The 18,160-nt window shown below is 38.6% G+C and overlaps 3 protein-coding genes across 4 annotated transcripts in view; 1 reads left to right on the forward strand and 2 right to left on the reverse strand.

The window, feature by feature from the left end:
• The first annotated feature begins 1,613 nt into the window (after nt 1–1,613).
• On the forward strand, nt 1,614–7,709 carry blvra (biliverdin reductase A). 2 transcript variants are annotated; one of them, XM_034703849.1, is made up of 7 exons: nt 1,614–1,746; nt 4,331–4,454; nt 4,792–4,911; nt 5,040–5,137; nt 6,493–6,600; nt 7,130–7,298; nt 7,389–7,709. In XM_034703849.1, the coding sequence occupies exons 2-7, from the start codon at nt 4,336–4,338 to the stop codon at nt 7,642–7,644; spliced, it is 870 nt and encodes a 289-aa protein (XP_034559740.1). In that variant the 5' UTR covers nt 1,614–1,746; nt 4,331–4,335; the 3' UTR covers nt 7,645–7,709. The 2 variants fall into 2 exon arrangements, with proteins under 2 accessions (XP_034559740.1, XP_034559741.1); XM_034703850.1 differs by having other exon boundaries at nt 1,630–1,761.
• On the reverse strand, nt 7,020–9,729 carry LOC117827308 (VID27-like protein). Its single transcript, XM_034703851.1, has 3 exons — nt 9,635–9,729; nt 8,170–8,632; nt 7,020–7,960 (listed from the first exon to the last, which is right to left on the reverse strand). The coding sequence occupies exons 2-3, from the start codon at nt 8,623–8,625 to the stop codon at nt 7,790–7,792; spliced, it is 627 nt and encodes a 208-aa protein (XP_034559742.1). The 5' UTR covers nt 8,626–8,632; nt 9,635–9,729; the 3' UTR covers nt 7,020–7,789.
• A 2,138-nt stretch (nt 9,730–11,867) lies between these two features.
• Nucleotides 11,868–18,160, reverse strand: part of LOC117826703 (glutamate decarboxylase 1-like) — an 8,375-nt gene continuing 2,082 nt past the window's right edge. Inside the window, exons 2-8 of the mRNA XM_034702958.1 lie at nt 17,934–18,096; nt 17,489–17,553; nt 15,642–15,720; nt 14,142–14,291; nt 13,903–14,010; nt 12,763–12,852; nt 11,868–12,676 (exon numbers count right to left, since the gene is read on the reverse strand). Coding sequence (XP_034558849.1) covers nt 12,503–12,676; nt 12,763–12,852; nt 13,903–14,010; nt 14,142–14,291; nt 15,642–15,720; nt 17,489–17,553; nt 17,934–18,096 — 829 coding nt within the window. The 3' untranslated portion in view covers nt 11,868–12,502. The remainder of the gene's footprint in view (nt 12,677–12,762; nt 12,853–13,902; nt 14,011–14,141; nt 14,292–15,641; nt 15,721–17,488; nt 17,554–17,933; nt 18,097–18,160) is intronic.

The raw sequence follows: 18,160 nt of genomic DNA on the forward strand, positions 1-18,160 counted from the left end.
TATTGCACATTGTATTGTCTTGTTTTTGCATTCTGATTCTCTGTGACTATGCTCTGTGAAAGGTACTGTACTAAATAAACTTGACTTACCTTAGTTCGTCAGAGGAGCTGAAACCCAGATACTTTAATAACTGTTAAAGAACCTTTAAGGCCATCAGACGCTGACTGATCTTTGATTGTCTGCCTCTTCCTGTAGGTACCAGCTGGACTGGCAGGATACAAGTCTGAAACGTTCACCAAGTTCCTGGCCCTGTACCTGCATGGAGCTGTGTAGGATTTCCTGCAGAACTTCATATGTGTGTGTATTTTTTTGTGAATGTGTATGGAAGAACCAATCAAAATAAAACAAATGTAAATCCCATTTAAAGTAAATAAAGATGATAACTGACGAGTGATGTGACGGATGTGATCATGTTTTCTGACAGCTGAGTTCTGGACAGTCTGAGGACGACCAGTAGATTTGTGGTGCAAACTTTAGGCTTCAGATCCATTCAGGCACAACATAGAAAAGACGTGTTGGAGCTGAACTCTCTGTGATGAGCTTTTGTTTCATTATCATCCTTTCTTGTGATACAAAAATTCAAGTTTAACCCCCCTTGAATTTAGCTCTGTAACCTGAGGATTATGGGGCACCTTTTGTTGAGTTGTTCACAACATGACAGCACCAATTATTCAACTTTAGTTCCAAAATGTCAAAAAAAAATAAAAATTTATATTTATATTTTTAAATCACATTTAGAGCAATATTTGTGATCTTCTTCACATTTAATTTTGTTGTGTAAAAATGTATTTAGGTTCCAATCACTGTTAAATCCAAATGCTAAATATAAATCTAAATGTTAAATCCAAATGCTAAATATAAATATAAATGTTAAATCTAAATCAAAATTTTAAATTTAAATATAAATGTTAATATGAATATATAATATGAAAATGAGTGTTAAATATAAAATATATATAATGTTAAATATAAATATAATGTTAGATATAATATAAATGTTAAATATTAAATAGGAATTTTAAATATAAAGTTAGAATCTAAAAGTTAAATATAAATGTTAAATGTTGAATCTAAAAGTTAAATATAAGTATAAATGATAAAATGTTAAACTGAATGTTAAATATCAATGTTAAATGTTGAATATGAAGGTTAAATAAAAATATAAATGTTAAATGTTCAGTATGAATTTTAAATATGAATATACTTGTTAAACATAAATATAAATGTTAAATATGAAATATGAATGTTAAATATAAATGTTGAATCTAAAAGTTAAATATAAGTATAAATGATAAAATGTTAAACTGAATGTTAAATATCAATGTTAAATGTTGAATATGAAGGTTAAATAAAAATATAAATGTTAAATGTTCAGTATGAATTTTAAATATAAATATACTTGTTAAATATAAATATAAATGTTAAATATTAAATCTAAATCTGAGGGAGATCACAAATATTGCTCTAAATGTGATAAAAAAAGTGACTTCAAAGTGAATTATTATTATCATTAGTAGTAGTAGTAGTAGTATTTTGCACAGCTATACTCCTCCCGTCCAGCAGGTGGCGGTAGTGCCACAATTATGAATATACCAACCTCTGCAGCAGTCAGAGAAAGACGAAGAAGAAGAACCATAACAAAAAAACAGAAGAGCATCAAACCGGAGAGAGGAGCTGCCTCTCCTGTTACAACACCAGTCTGTGGTTAACACGAGACAGAACAACATTACAGCTCTTCATCTTCAGGTCAGACACACACCGGTACAGTAACTACACACACTGACTTTAACTCCTGACTTTATGACTCTGAATATAAATGTAAAAATGACTTTAATGCTCTGCTTCTCTCATTAATGTAACATGCTGCATGATGCTGAGAGTCCTTGAACTGTACACAGTGTTATTTAAACCAGTACTGTGTAACAGTGTTATTTAAACCCAGTGCTGTCTTTATAATATGAGTCAGTAATGGTTTTAGTGGATTCTGTTTGAGGCTGTGGGATCTTTTACATTTCGATATCACGTGACAGTTCCTCATTATTACTTAACCGGGTCACTGTAGACCAGATCTAGGTTTTGTCCTCCTCTCCTCTCTCCCTGTGAGACACTCTGTGTGTGTACAGAACATGCAGAGTGTACTCATCATTCAGTAGACTCAGGGTGACCACACATCTGAGGCTAACTTCATCCCTGGTGTGTGTTTGTAGTTAAAGTGTCCATGTGTAACCTCACTGACAGGGAACTGAAGTTAGCATGTGATTCGATGGGGAAGGAAACCAGGTCCAACCAGGATGTAAAACTGCTGTACTTAGAGTTTCCAGATGTGGACTAGATTATCCCAGAGAGGTGACAGACTTTTTAAAACCTGTATTCTATTCATGGAAATCATATGATGGTGATTTCACTGCTTTTTTCACTCGACCACGCCCAGAGGGGAATCCTCCCTTTGTTTGGATGTAGAATAGAATAAAGGATTCACACGTGACACTGTGTTATGGAAAGTCTGTACCCCACCACCTGGTCCAGATCTGACAGGTCTGAGTATTGTGGTTTTGAATCAGGGCCTGGATTCCTTCACCTTCTCCTTTGCTGTGAATCAGATATTAACTTCAGTGCATCTCACTGACACTTCCTCACACATTGTGTAACATTGACTGTATCAGCTGGGTGTTTCCTTCAACAACAAGATGTCCCTGTAAAGATAACAAAGGTGGAAATGAGATGCTGACTCTTTCCCACAGAGTGCTTTGAGGTTGAAGTAAGCATGTGATCCACAGAACATGTTCAGATCATTCAACATTTAAACATTCAAATCTAAATGTTAAATCTAAATGTTAAATCTAAATATACATTTTAAATGTTAAATATGAATGTTGAATCTAAAAGTTAAATATAAGTATAAATGATAAAATGTTAAACTGAATGTTAAATATCAATGTTAAATGTTGAATATGAAGGTTAAATGTTAAATATGAATGTAAAATATAAATGTTAAATATGAATGTAAAATATAAATGTTAAGTATCAATGTTAAATGTTATATATGAATGTTAAACATAAATATGAATGTTAAATATAAATGTAAATGTTAAATATTAAATATGAATATAAATATAAATGTTAAATATTAAATCTGAATGTTAAATATTAAATCTGAATGTTAAATATTAAATCTGAATGTTAAATCTGAATGTTAAATATAAATGTTAAATATAAACATCGAAGTTAAATGTTTCATCTGAATGTTAAATCTAAATCTGAATGTTAAATGTTAAATATAAATATGAATGTTAAACATAAATATAAATGTTAAATATAAATGTTAAATATTAAATATGAATGTTAAATATAAATATAAATGTTAAATATAAATATAAATGTTAAATAATAAATATGAATGTCAAATATAAATAAAAATGTTAAATATAAATATAAATGTTAAATCTGAATGTTAAATATAAATGTTAAATCTAAATATTAAATGTAAATCTAAACTCTAAATGTTAATCTAAAGGTTAAATGTTGAATGAAAATATAAATGTTAAATGTTGAATCTAAATGTTAAATATAAATATAAATGTTAAATCTAAATATTAAATGTAAATAGAAATTTTAAATAGAAATGTTAAATCTAAATGTTAAATATAAATACAAGTGTTAAATATAAATATAAATGTTAAATATAAATATTAAATGTTGAATCTAAATTTTAAATATAAATGTTAAATATAAATGTAAATGTTGAATGTAAATATAAGTGTTAAATATAAATGTAAATGTTAAATGTAAATATAAGTGTTAAATATAAATACAAATGTTAAATATAAATATAAGTGTTAAATATAAATGTAAATGTTAAATGTAAATATAAGTGTTAAATATAAATACAAATGTTAAATATAAATATAAGTGTTAAATATAAATGTAAATGTTAATTTAAGTGTTACATATAAATATAAATGTTAAATATAAATATAAATGTTACATATAAATATAAATGTTAAATATAAATATAAATGTTAAATATAAATATAAATGTTAAATATAAATATAAATGTTACATATAAATATAAGTGTTAAATTTAAATATAAATGTTAAATATAAACATAAGTGTTAAATATAAATACAAGTTCATGCTGGGACTTGAAGGAAACTCCATATTTCATGACTTAAAGATCAGGTCGAGACTATTATCAATAAGTAAAAGTGAAGCAGTTTATTAAAAATAAAAATATATTTGTAAAATATTAAATTAACGTGATGAGGTATTTTTAAACTGATGGATCCAGTATGACTGCTGCTAACATTATCCTGCCTCTTCTCTTTCAGCGGACATGTTTGGAGCGGTGGTGGCCGGCGTTGGCACGGCAGGTTACGTGAGGATCAGAGACATGTTGGCTCCGCTGCCTGGGAGTGCTGCAGAGAAGCTGACTGTCAGGGGGTTCATATCCAGGTAACAGAAGAAGTCATTTTGAATGTGCAGACTGATGCAGACCTCAGGCTGAGTCTGGGTTCAGGTCTGCGCTCTGGCTGGAACACTCCAGTACATTCAGAGACTTGTCCTGAAGCCACTCCTTTGTTATCTGGGCTGTGTGCTGAGGGTCGTTGTCCTGTTGGAAGGTGAACCTTCGCTGCTGTCTGAGGATTGATGACACAGATACACCAAGTGTTATTATGTTTTTAATTCAACAGCAGAAACATAAACTGACATATTCTCATGAGGAGGTGATCATTTTCAGTCTATTTGTTTGATCTTAATAACGTTGTCTCACTGATGTTTTTATAAACAGGAGAAAACTGGACACTCAGCAGGGGGTGAGTCAGATCTCTGTGGAAGAGGCTTCCAGCAGAGACGACGTTCATGTGGCCTTCATCTGCACGGAGAACGCATCGCATGAAGACAGCATCAGGTAACGGTACACAAAAAATGTGTTTCTGTTCAATACACAATTTTGATTTGCCTCTAAGAGGAGCATGGATAGCAGAAGGTCCAGTACCTAATGATGAAGTCTCACAGAGAGGTCTCCTGTCTCATCAGGACTTTCCTGCAGGCAGGGAAACACGTCTGTGTGGAGTATCCCATGACCTTGGACTACAAGTCCGCTGAAGAGCTCTGGGATTTGGCAGATCAAAAAGGTAAAATAATAACTACTGTGAATTATTTATGCTGGTCTGAAGGACAAGCTCACAGACATGCTTTCAAACAGTCATGAAGTATCTCATCAGTGGATTCATTCAGTAGCTTTCTTCAGAGACCCCCAAAAACTGCATGATGTATTGTTTCAGCATCAACGTAGATGTTCCCAGGTGGATCAGTCACAAAGCACAATGTGCTGCTGAGAAAAAACACACATCGATGTCCCCTTCTGTACTTCTGAAATATCAATATAAATAAAATGTCAAATTAAAAAATTGACTACATTTGAAAATATCAAATTTCAAATATGACTACATTTGAAAATATTCAATTTCAATATGAAATTACATTGTAAAATATCAAATTTCAAATATGGCATTAAATTGTAAAATATCAAATTTCAAATATGAAATTACATTTGAAAATATCAAATTTCAAATATGAAATTAAATTGTAAAATATCAAATTTCAAATATGACATAATGTAAAATTTAAAATATGACATTACATTTGAAAATTTCAAATTTGAAATATGACCTTACATTTGAAAATGTCAAATTTAAAATATGACATTAAATTGTAAAATATAAAATTTCAATATTAAATTACATTTGAAAATTTCGAATTTGAAATATGACATTCCATTCGAAAATTTCAAATTTGAAATATGACATTACATTTGAAAATATCAAATTTAAAATATGACATTACATTTGAAAATATCAAATTTAAAATATGACATTGCATTTGAAAATATCAAATTTGAAATATGACATTACATTTGATAATATCAAATTTGAAATATGACATTACATTTGAAAATATCAAATTTAATAGATGGCATAAAATGGAAAATAAAAATGATTAATATAAATATATATTTATATCTAAATATTTCATTAAGACTCAGTTTGTTCAAATTAAAGAAGAAATGAAAAGAAAATCCTTGAGTTTAAGGAAATTGTTAAAATTTTGTAATTAAAGAAATAATAACTATGGTTTAAAATGAGTAGAGAGCAATGCGTTAGAACCTGGGAGCGTAAAAAAAAAAAAGTATTTTTTAAGATGAGATAATATTCACATCAACTCTTTAATACATTAATGAATATTCAAGCCCTCGGCGTCTGTGCTCACTGCGGCGGCTCTCCTACTCGTTGTGGTCTCTTTGTTACCTGACCTAATCTCAAAGGTGAACATTTCACCAGACTGAATAAAGAAAAGAGCTCTAGTTCAACTCCCTGCTACTTTTTGTATTAAGGTGATTAAATAACAGATTCTCCCACTTTTAGGAAAAATGTCCGGGCTGATAACTCCAGATTGGAGAAAAATGACTTTTTAATTTGTGCAAAAACAGGATTGATTCTCCACGAGGAACACATTGAGCTTCTGTCAGAGGACTTCAAAGCTCTCAGGAGAGAGGTAGAAGGCAAGATCCTGCAGGAAGGAACCCTTCATTTCACCGGTAAGGGCCCGGGGTGTCCCCCTCTGGTGACTTATTTACCATAACAACAAATCCTTTTTTAATTTCTGAATCTGAAATAATCCTTGTTTCTGATTATTCTGATTTCATTCAGTTTAACAGTTTTTTTTGAGGGTCCTTCCCCAGAGCATGTGCAGTGACACACACGTCATTGTACCGCAGTGGTGGAGCCAGAGGGTGGCCATGGCTACCTCTGAAAACTGATAATATGAAATTCTTGAACATATTGGAAAAACGCTTTTCCTCTCCAAATTCAAAGTATTTTCCTCCAGGCCCCAGGGGCTACGTCCGGACTCACGCGGCCGGAAAGGAGGAACCGAGAGTGGGTAAAATACCTCCACGATGACCCCTGGGGGAAAAGCGTTTTTCCTCTCCAAATTCAAAGTATTTTCATCCAGGCAGCCGAGAATGAGGTCAACCTATTGTTCAGTTTGCTCAAGTTGAATATGTTCATGTTCAGACTTGTGCAGACATAATTTTGGAAAAATTAAAATGGCTCATTTTTCCCAAGGTGGACCTCTGAAGCCTGGAGCTGGTTTCCCGGCCTTCTCTGGCATCGCCCGCCTCACCTGCTTGGTGGAGTGGTTCGGTCCGCTGTCAGCCACCGCAGCAACCATGGAGGAGGACTCTGGTAGAAACTACACTAAAATGACCGCCAGGTTTCTTACCTCTGACAGCAGGTAAGAAGAACCAACAAGGGGTGATGTAAATCTGTGAATGTGTCCCAGTCTCAGTCCTCCAGAGACTAACATAAACCTGTGTCCTTGTAGACCTCTGACGTGGATCGAGGAACGAGGACCAGACCTGCAAAGGGCCAAGAACATCAACTTCCAATTTGACACCTGCACTCTGACACAGTTCCCTGCCACACCCAGAGGGGCGGTGGGCCTCTTCATGCAGGACCTGATCCACTTCTCTGCCAAGCTAACGGGTCAAGTTAGTCAAGAGGAGCTCAAGAAGGAGAGAGTCCGGATCCTGCACTGCCTGAAGCTGGCAGAGAGGATACAGCAGCTTTGTCAGAGTTGAATGGATACACAGAAATGTATTAAGTGATCAATTTATGTGCAAATAAAATACTCACTATGACCATGCTCTGAAGTTTTTTATCTGGGTAAGTGGATAGGAAAGGACTTGGTGGGGTTAGTCTTTTGGACTTCTTGAGTAAAACCAGTCAGAGAGGATTCTCTTGCTCAGCGGAGCTTTTCTCCTCTTGCTCAGAGGAGCTTTTCTCCTCCTGCTCAGAGGAGCTTTTCTCCTCTTGCTCAGAGGAGCTTTTCTCCTCTTGCTCAGAGGAGCTTTTCTCCTCTTGCTCAGAGGAGCTTTTCTCCTCTTGCTCAGAGGAGCCTTTCTCCTCCTGCTCAGAGGAGCCTTTATCCTCCTGCTCAGAGGAGCTTTTCTCCTCTTGCTCAGAGGAGCTCTTACCCTTCTCTTTGGGTACAGTAAAAGAGTCCTGGTTCGGGCTTTGATTAGCCTCTGGTTCAGAAGACCTTCATCTGGCTCCTGTCTAGTAGGGGGAGATAAAGTGATTCTACCCTGCAGTCGAGGCGGGGAAGCTGAGGGGACGTGTTCTGTGAGAGTCATGCTCTGGCCTCGCTGCGATTCTCCCATATCAGAGGCATCACTCTCATTCTCCATTTCTGGCCTCTGTGACCGACTTTGCTGCACAGCCGGCGTGCTGAACACGAGGAAGTTGTCTGACATCAGGACCGAGTCCGAGGAGGAAAACCTGAGGCTGTGCCTCCTCTCTTTACAAGTTTTGACAACAGAGTTGTCATTTAGGATTAAAGGTCCGTCGTTGTCATCTTGCTCTGCAGTCTCAAAGATGACTTTAGGCTCCAGGACGCTGCTCTGCTCTACATGGGGTCCCAGATCCTGGCTGGGGCCCTGCAGTCCTGGATCCTGCAGTCCAGGGTTTGGTATTCGACTGTGGTTGTAGGAGGGGAGGCTCTCAGGGTTTGGCCCTGGATGAGCTGGAGGAGGTCTGTTCACAGCTGCTGATGACGCCATATTCAATCTGCACAGAGAGGGAGGAAGAAGCAGGTTAGCATCTACACTGAGGTCCAAATGTTCACGTCAGTGCAGCAAAGACTGACGGACTGAAAGAGTTTAAACTCTCCTGACAAACACCAACAAGTCTGTTTGAAACAAAGCCACTGAAGGCTGAATGAGCAGACTTTCACAATCATTTGACTCCTGGCTCATATTTTAATTCACCACCTGAAACCCTCTGATCTGGAGCTCACCTTTTCTTTCATTTTAGCTTTTTTACTTTTTGCACTCACAGTTTTCAAAACACTGACACTTGAGTCAAAACGGAGTATAGAGTGCATCTCTGCAGTGACCACATTGAGATATAGAAATTACTTTAAGAATATTAACTTAAAAACTCATTCCTGACTCAGAGCTGATGTTTGGCCTCCTCATGAGAATGGCCGTCAGTCCAGCTCAGTGTGAGACACGTGAAGAGGTTCTGTCTTAAAATTTTAGACGTGACACAAATGTCCTCTATGTTCTATTATTCACAAAGACCCAACATCAAGACCGGATCAGATCCAGTCCCATCTTACAGACAGGACTCAGTCTGATCTCATCTGAATCCACCATGAGCAGAGCACTTTGCAGCATTTAGCAAGTTACAGTGACAAGGACAAACTTCCTTTAACAGGCAGAACCCTCCAGCAGGACCAGACTCATGTTAGACACACATCTAAATCTGTAATCCAATCTAACATCAGCATGTTCCAGTGGAGTGTGACCTGCAGCTTAATGCTGGAAATAGAAAGGTTTAGATTACTCTCAGGGTTAAATGTTTCAGAAGCAGCTGAAATGTTCACACACTGGGTCTTGTGTCCTTTTAATGAGATCTGTGTTTTCACAGTGAACTTTGAGAGTTGATTCAGACTCCCAAGCTTTGATCTAATGTTAGGAGCAATATCACTCAGATAAAGTCTAACCCAATGAGATCAAGAGAGATGCACAAACTCCAGTGAGTCACTAAAGAGTTAAAGCTCATTACCTGCTGCTATCAGCCAAAACTAAAGCTTAAAAGGGTTCACATAAACCGGTCTGCTGAAACAAAGTCACTTTACCTTGTAGAGACACACAAAGAGATTTAAAGAGGGCAGCACACACACCTGGGTTTAAGTAGCTGCTGATCAGACAGGTGTGTGCTCCATCAGCTGATTCAGCAGCACTGAGGCCTCCTGCTGGACGTCACTGTGTCATCTCAACACTCAGCAGCAGAGGGAGCCAGAGTACACTTCACTCTTCACTCTTCACTTTATCTGATCGTTTTTATTGATTACCATCAGCCTCTTCATCTGTTCAGTAATTACACCTGTTCATAAAGCACTCAAGTTTTATAACAAGACTCTGGAGCCACTTCTGATGAGTGTTGGTGTCTGCAGGAGGCATTGCTTTTCATTTTGCAGGACAAAGCATTGAGGAGCTTAAAGTTACAGCAGATGTAAACGATGTGGAGACTTCCAAGGGACAACAGTTTTATTGCAGTGAGAAACAAAGCAAGCGGGAAGTTAACATGAATGAGAACATGCATGCTGCAGAAGTACATTTAACATTTCTATTACATTCTTTTTTTGAATCCAAGTTTATAAATCAGTGAATAATCCTGAACCTCACTCTCAATAAGGAAGTGAAAGGAAACATCTTTCATTTTTTAAGAGGTATCACATACGTCAGCATAAAAAACAGAAACCAATGAAGATGGTTTAAACAATCTAAAATCTGTGAAAATATCTGTTACATTGAAAACTACCCTAAAAAAATCAGTTTCTATTTACATGACTGAGCTTTAAAGGCCCTGGGAACACAAAAACGTTCTACCTCTGATATTTCAGACCACCTGTAAATACTAAAAACTATGTAAAAATATTAGAACTCAACATCGATCCATTTTCAAATATGTTCAATTACGTTTTTTAACATGTTTTCACACTGGGTTTCAAGGGGGCTGTTTTAACCTGATCTTTATTACGTAATAAATATCCAACCAATCAGAAATGAAACACTGAGTCACGTGCACACATGCTCAACAAAACTACTCCGCTCCGGAGGACCAGTTCACTAACTTTCCTCAGGACCGGTTCACTAACTTTCCCCAGGACCGGTTCACTAACTTTCCCCAGGACCGGTTCACTAACTTTCCTCAGGACCGGTTCACTAACTTTCCCCAGGACCGGTTCACTAACTTTGCCCAGGACCGGTTCACTATCTTTCCCCAGGACCGGTTCACTAACTCTCCCCAGGACTGGTTCACTAACTTTCCCCAGGACTGGTTCACTATCTTTCCCCAGGACCGGTTCACTAACTCTCCCCAAGACCGGTTCACTAACTTTCCCCAAGACCGGTTCACTAACTTTCCCCAGGACCGGTTCACTAACTTTCCCCAAGACCGGTTCACTAACTTTCCCCAGGACTGGTTCACTAACTTTCCCCAGGACCGGTTCACTAACTTTCCCCAGGACCGGTTCACTAACTTTCCCCAAGACCGGTTCACTAACTTTCCTCAGGACCTGTTCACTAACTTTCCCCAAGACCGGTTCACTAACTTTCCCCAAGACCGGTTCACTAACTTTCCCCAAGACCGGTTCACTAACTTTCCCCAAGACCGGTTCACTAACTTTCCCCAGGACCGGTTCACTAACTTTCCCGAGGACTGGTTCACTAACTTTCCCCAGGATCGGTTCACTAACTTTCCCCAGGACCGGTTCACTCACTTTCCCCAGGACTGGTTCACTAACTTTCCCCAAGACCGGTTCACTAACTTTCCCCAGGATCGGTTCACTAACTTTCCCCAGGACCGGTTCACTAACTTTCCCCAAACAGCTCAGAGTTTAGACAAACAGCTCCGTCTGACACCCGGAGCCGAGCTCCTCTGCGTGCACATACTACCCTTCAGCCTCCTCTGCTCCGGGTGTCCCATGGTCCGGATGCCCCGGAGACTACGGAATGATAAAACTAATAAATGATAGAAGTCCTGATCCTGAAGTATTTTGTGACTCAGCACTCAGAGACCATTTGAAATGAATAATTTTCAGAGTCTGGAGTTTTGATGTCTTTAGTTTCAGAGTCAGACGGCTCAAACATGCAGTCTGTGAACTCTCTCTTGACCTGTCAATCAAAGAGTTAGGCCACGCCCACACAGTCCTGAGAAATGCTCTGACCTGTAAAATAAGATGTTTTTTGAACTGAGTTTTTTTCAGAGTTGTGGATGTTTATTTTCTCTCAGATTTTTGTTGTAGCTTGATTACACATTTAATTTTGATATTCTATGTGAATTTTAAATATTCCATTTACATTTCCAGGGTCTTTAAACCTGAACCCTTATTTTATAAACATGCCCCTACTTACAGGAAACTCAGAAATGTGGCTCCTGAGACGTCAGAGAAAAGTCCTAGTCCTTAGTTATTTTCTAACATGGCACTGATTCAAACAGGAAGTCACCACATGAAGTCTTCACGGACATCCTGATTAACAAAGTCTCAGAAATTAGGATGGGAGCATGAAAAGTAAAGGGTCAGTGCTGGGTCCCATCAACAGGATTAGGATTACATCATGAGTTTACAGATAGGTCTTTAGATTGAAGAGTATAAATCACAACAAGTCCAAACAATCGTTTGATGCTAGAAAAACTTCACACATGTCCTTCAAATGATAAATTATCATGTTATATATTATAGTTATTAAATAATTCTTATGAGGCAGGAGCTGGATTCCTGGACGTCAGAGTAAGAAAGCCTGTGCTCCGAGGACGACTGTGCACCCAGACCGGATCCATGAAGACTAAAGGTGCAGCAGATCAATCGTCTCAGATCCTTTCCTCCAGATCGACATGAACATGTCAGACAATCCTTCAAAGGCTGGGTCAAAGGTCATGACCCAGCCAGGCGATCTCGTCCAGCAGAAAGTCCACGTCCTCTTGTTGCGTGGCCGGGTTGGAAAACACACACCTGAAGAAATTGACTTTGTCCCCCAGCGGCTGGTAGCCAATCAGAACAGAGCCCTTCTCCATCATCCTGCCTTTAATCTGAGGGGCCACCTGCACAAACATCACCAAGGAGCAAAGTGTTAGTCTGCAGCTTTGTTCCTGATCGGGACTGAGCAGGACTCGTGATCTGAGCTCACCTGGTGGAGTCTGGAGTCTCTGTCTGGTCCACGTGGACGGCCTTTCAGACTGGGAGGGATGTACCAGAAACACACGTTGCTGTGCTCCGGCTGTGAGAGAGACAGGAAGAGGAGCACCAACACAAAACGATTCAGGCTCATTATATTCTTCACCTCAAAGTTTAATGCTGCAGATTCATTTTTCAATGCTCGGCCTGGACGTCTCACACATCTGTTATATTTTATCAGCATGCTACTAGAAAAATTGAAAAGTTAAATCCTTGCAGATGTTCAGGATACACAAAGGAAGGTTTAAAGATATTACAATGGAGCGTTGGTTGTTTGCATGTTCATGTCCTTAAGCTACAGAGTCTGAATGAGCCCAGAATAAAAACACAGCTACTCAGCATCTTTAATTTTCAGTGAAAGAGTGAAGAGTCAGTGAAAAAGAGTGTCTGTGTTATGGTCCTGATTTGTTGTGGGATTTGCCCTAACCCTCTCTCTCTCTGCCTGCAGGTTGCATGGGTAGGGGCGGGGCCGGTCTCCTCAGCAGTGAGGCTCATCAGGCACACCTGTCCCTGATCTGCTCATCAGCACTGGCTTCTTAAGCCACCACCAAACACTCCTCCAGTGCCAGATTATTCCTCTAGCCGCATGCTCCATGTCCCGTTGTAGCCTTGCTCCTGAGGAGATTCAAGCCACGCTTTTCTGTTTACTTATCTCAAGTTGTTTCCAGAGGATTGATTCCTAGTTTTTGTTTGTGAGTTTTTGATAGAATCTTTTTCCCCTTTTGGGTGATTTTGTGTTACTCCTAGTTTTGTACTTTTTCTCAGTTGTTTTTACCCGCAAGGTGCTTTTTGTTGAACCTTGGTTTTTGCTTAATAAATACTTTTTCCCTGTACTCTGCATTTGGGTCCTAGTCCTTTGCTCAAGCCGTAACAGTCTGAAAACATCGGGGCCTGTTTGCAGACGTCTTCATTCCACATGATTTAGATGAACAAAGCACCGAGTCGGCAAAACTCAAGGATTTTATTCTGACTCTGCTAAAAAAAAAGGAATTAAATCAAATGGACATAAATTGAAATCTGATGGGATTTACTCTGATCTATACGGGGCGCCGTTTGTAAAATAACACAGAAAATAACAAGCATGAAGCCCTACTTTGTGTCTGAAGACCAGCTCAAAGTCCGTCCTCCTCTGCAGCTGATCGTACAGATACTCGGCATTCTCCAAACATTTGTTGATCTGAGATCCGAAACCCTCCGAGCCCTGAGAGAGAACCGACGGATGAAACCGATCCAAAGAGAGAAAGAGAGAGACAGACGGTTAGACGGGCGATGTGTCATCTGGGAATTCACAGTGAAGTGAAACGAAAAGAAAGTGTGAACTCTAGCTGATACCTTTGCCTTCCACATGAGCCACAGTTTGAAGGCGTCAACATGTCGGCCACACTGGATGCTCTTGTCCCCCGTGTCATAGCTCACATCGTACGGTTTGTCCGTCTGGAAGAGGTACTGAGCCCCCAACTCGTTACAGTCCTGAAGGAGTCCCTGTGGAGAGAGAGGTGTGGAATATTAACATAAACTATTCATTTTAGGCTCTTAATGGTCAGACACCTTCGTATCTCAAAGAGCTCATAGTGCCAGGTTACCCCTCTAGAACACTACGCTCCCAACATGCAGGCCTGCTCATCATACTTAAAGTCTCTAAAAGTAGTATGGGAGGTAGAGCCTTCAGTTATCAGGCCCCTCTCCTTTGGAATCATCTACCAGTCAGGGTCCGGGAGGCAGACACCCTCTCTACTTTTAAGAGTAGGCTTCAAACTTTCCTTTTTGATAAAGCTTATAGTTAGAGCTGGATCAGGCTTGGACCAGGTCTGAGTTACGCTGCTATAGACTTAGACTGACACACTGGGATCTTATCTCAACCCCCCATCACTTCCTTCCCTGTCCCATTAAAGTTACTAACCATAGACCTTTCTGGAGTCCCTGAGCTCCCTTGTCTCGTAAGTTCCTCTGGATCTCTGCTGTAGATTCCTTTTGGGTCTGTTATTCATCCTTTCTTTTCTTCTTTCGTTCATTCCCTCTTTCTTTATGGCTTTCTTTACTTCTTTCTCTTTTTTTATTCCTTCTTACTGTCTTTCTTTCTCTTACATTCCCTTTTCCTTTCCTTCCTTCCTTCCTTCCTTCCTTCCTTCCTTCCTTCCTTCTTTCTTTCTTTCTTTCTTTCTTTCTTTCTTTCTTTCTTTCTTTCTTTCTTTCTTTCTTTCTTTCTTTCTTTCTTTCTTTCTTTCTTTCTTCTTTCTTTCTTCCTTTCCTTCTTTCTTTCTTTCTTTCTTTCTTTCTTTCTTTCTTTCTTTCTTTCTTTCTTTCTTTCTTTCTTTCTTTGTTCTTTACATGTTTCTTCATCCTTTCTGTCTTCTTTTCTTATCCCGTCCTTTCCTTCTGTCTTTCATTCACCATTTATTCTCCTCTTTTTCTTTCTTCTGGTCTCCCTCTCTTCTCTCTTTTCTTAGACCTTTCTGGAGTCCCTGAGCTCCCTTGTCTCGTAGGTTCCTCTGGATCTCTGCTGCTGTGGACGTTCCAGACTCCAGCTGCTACAACTACTACTATCCGTCTCCCCACTATCATCTCTCTCTCTCTTCATCTCTCTCTATCCCTCTCTCCAACACGGTCTCAGCAGATGTGTGTCTAACATGAGTCTGGTCCTGCTGGAGGTTTCTGCCTGTTAAAGGAAGTTTGTCCTTGCCACTGTAACTTGCTAAATGCTGCAAAGTGCTCTGCTCATGGTGGATTAAGATGAGATCAGACTGAGTCCTGTCTGGAAGATGGGACTGGATCTGATCCGGTCTTGATGTTGGGTCTTTGTTAATAATAGAACGTAGAGTATGGACTACTTACTTTCTTCTTGACCAGTATGACGGAGCACTGCAGAGGGACTCCCATCATCTTGTGAGGATTCCATGTGACAGACCAGGCCCTGGAAAACAAACATTCAGAATGTAACTCAATTCAATCCCATTGTGACGCATGAAAGTGGTCTGATGAAAATAAGTTATCCAAGAACTGGAATAAAAACTAAGTTTAAGACTTTTGGTGATAGTACTTAAGTACTTTTCAAAGGTCCCGGGACTTTCGGGGGGCGGGGCCTTCAATGCTGAATGTGTCTGATTGGTAGATTAACCTCAGTGTTTTTATTCCTCCCTCCATCCACAATAACATCACACACATCTGTGATTCACTTGATTTCTCTTTCTTTCATTAGTTTTTATTTGTTCTATCATTTTTGTATGTGTGTGTACTTTTCAAAAGAAGAAGCTGTGATTCTCTTGATTTAGCAGCTTGTAACAGTAGTCTTCTCTCAGCCCACTGTGAATGCGTCTCTCCTCCCGGTGTTCCGGTTTTAAAAGTGACCCTGTAAACTGGAGACCTTCAGCTGAACGTGTCAGTGTTTGTGGAGTTTACACAGCTGTTGAAACACAGAGGGAGTTCCTGGGAATGCAAACTAGTTTAGTTTTTATTAAGATTTCTAAATATCCTCATCAGATATTTAATGATGGTCTAAAGACGTTTATGAGGGATGCATCCGGCTGAGAGTCTCCAGTTAACAGGGTCGCTGTTTAAACCAAAACACCGTCCGATCTCTGCGATCACGGCTTTTTGAGTTCAAAAGGATTTTAAAGCCGTGTTGAAACATCTTTGCTACTCGCGCTTATCTCCTCTCACGTGTTGATTCATTCATTGCTTTTTACATGTTTTTAACCTCAAGTCAAAATTTTCACTTTTTTTCATGTTTTTCTGCTTTTGGAGCACAATTTCAAATTTGAGGAAAATTAACTTTTTTCGACAGGCTCCGGGGTCAACTTTTTTGCCAAATGTTTTTTGTCAACTTTTTTTTTTTTCAAAAACATTTTTTTTCAAAAAAGTTTTTTTTTTCAAAATTATTTTCAAAAAAAAAAATTTTTTTTTTCAAAATTTCTTTTTTAAAGAAATTTTTTTTTAAAAAAAATGTTTTCAAAATTTTTTTTTCAAAATTTTGGTTAAAACTATTTTTTTGTCACATTTTTTTTGTGTGAAATATTTTGTTTTTAAATTTTATTTTGTAAAAAAAAAAAAAATGTGTCAATTTTTTTTGTCTAATTTTATCTGTCAAATTTTTTTTTGTCAATCTTTTGAGTCTCCAGTTAACAGGGTCGCCGTTTAAACCGAAACACCGTCCGATCTCTGCCACGGCTTTTTGAGTTCAAAAGGATTTTAAAGCCGTGTTGAAACGTCTTTGCTACTCGCGCTTATCTCCTCTCACGTGTTGATTCAGTGAATCCATCTGTGATGAAATATAGCACCATCTAAAACAGCGCCAGCTGAGTCTCTTCATGCTAACAGGCTAACTGTTGTGTTGCTCATAATGATACCTGCCTGTCCGTCTGCTTCTATGGTGTCATCTGTGATGAATGGCATTCCTCTTTGTTTTACTGCCCTCTACTGGTCTGGTGGTGTAGTGCATTTACATTGGCCTGATTTGCACAATCTACCCGGGACTTCAGCCCGCGGTCGAAAAGCATACAACAATGGGGGCACAGGAACCTTTTAGTTCAGGGTGAAGTAGATCTGGTGGCTAAAAGACCCCGGAACTCTTGGTCGAAATGCACCATAGTGAGTTGTAGTTGTTTTTGAAGCAGTGTCCTACAGGAGTTCACAGACACATAAAAGCTGTGTGAGGTGTTTGGTTGGATGGTTGATGTGGTTACCGTTCAATGCCCTGGAGTTTCATCCTGTGTCTGTCTGACATCAGCAGGCCTCCACCCCACGCTGCCTGAGGACACAGACGCAAACTCAAAAGAAGTATTTACATAACAAGTCATCTTTTTGTCCACCTCTTCCTGATCCCCGGGGACTTCAACCATTTATTTATTCTCTGCAGAGCTTATTATTGTATTTGTATAACTTATTGTGTATAGAGCAACTGTAATGACTGAATTTCCCCTCCTGGGATAAATAAAGTATTCCTGATAAACCCAGAAGGGTCCGTGGATCGAGGGGCTGTTTGCACTACAGGTAAACTTAAATTTAATAAAATAATAGTTGTTGTTCTCATTCTGCTGTTTGTCTTACCAATATGTGTTTATTGTCACAAGTTGCTTTTTTTAAAGTTGCTTTGTGGAGAAAGAGAGGACAGAGTATGGGGGTCCTTACATCAACATGCATCCACAGAGTGTGTTTGTGACAGACATCTGCGATGTCATGGAGAGGATCGAAGGCTCCGTACACCGTGGTCCCTGCTGTCGCATTCACAAAGAAGGGAACCAAACCCTGTGAAGAAATGGAGAGCTGATGGTCCACAAACTGTGTTTTTGTTCTCACCAAGAGACAAAATACAAAAGTAAATGTAGTCATAAGGTTTGGTGTCAGAGTATAAAGTC

Source organism: Notolabrus celidotus, chromosome 15, assembly GCF_009762535.1.
Source record: "Notolabrus celidotus isolate fNotCel1 chromosome 15, fNotCel1.pri, whole genome shotgun sequence".
Classification (NCBI taxonomy): domain Eukaryota; kingdom Metazoa; phylum Chordata; class Actinopteri; order Labriformes; family Labridae; genus Notolabrus; species Notolabrus celidotus.

What these genes read in the sequence shown, in the direction of transcription:
- blvra (XM_034703849.1), top strand. Translation starts at nt 4,336, where the DNA reads ATGTTTGGAGCGGTGGTGGCCGGCGTTGGCACGGCAGGTTACGTGAGG. An exon ending in TCGCATGAAGACAGCATCAG is followed by an intron (nt 4,912 to 5,039) that starts GTAACGGTACAC and finishes CTGTCTCATCAG; the next exon opens with GACTTTCCTGCAGGCAGGGA. An exon ending in AGGAACCCTTCATTTCACCG is followed by an intron (nt 6,601 to 7,129) that starts GTAAGGGCCCGG and finishes ATTTTTCCCAAG; the next exon opens with GTGGACCTCTGAAGCCTGGA.
- LOC117827308 (XM_034703851.1), bottom strand. Translation starts at nt 8,625, where the DNA reads ATGGCGTCATCAGCAGCTGTGAACAGACCTCCTCCAGCTCATCCAGGG. An exon ending in CAGAACACGTCCCCTCAGCT is followed by an intron (nt 7,961 to 8,169) that starts TCCCCGCCTCGA and finishes GAGGAGAAAGGC; the next exon opens with TCCTCTGAGCAAGAGGAGAA.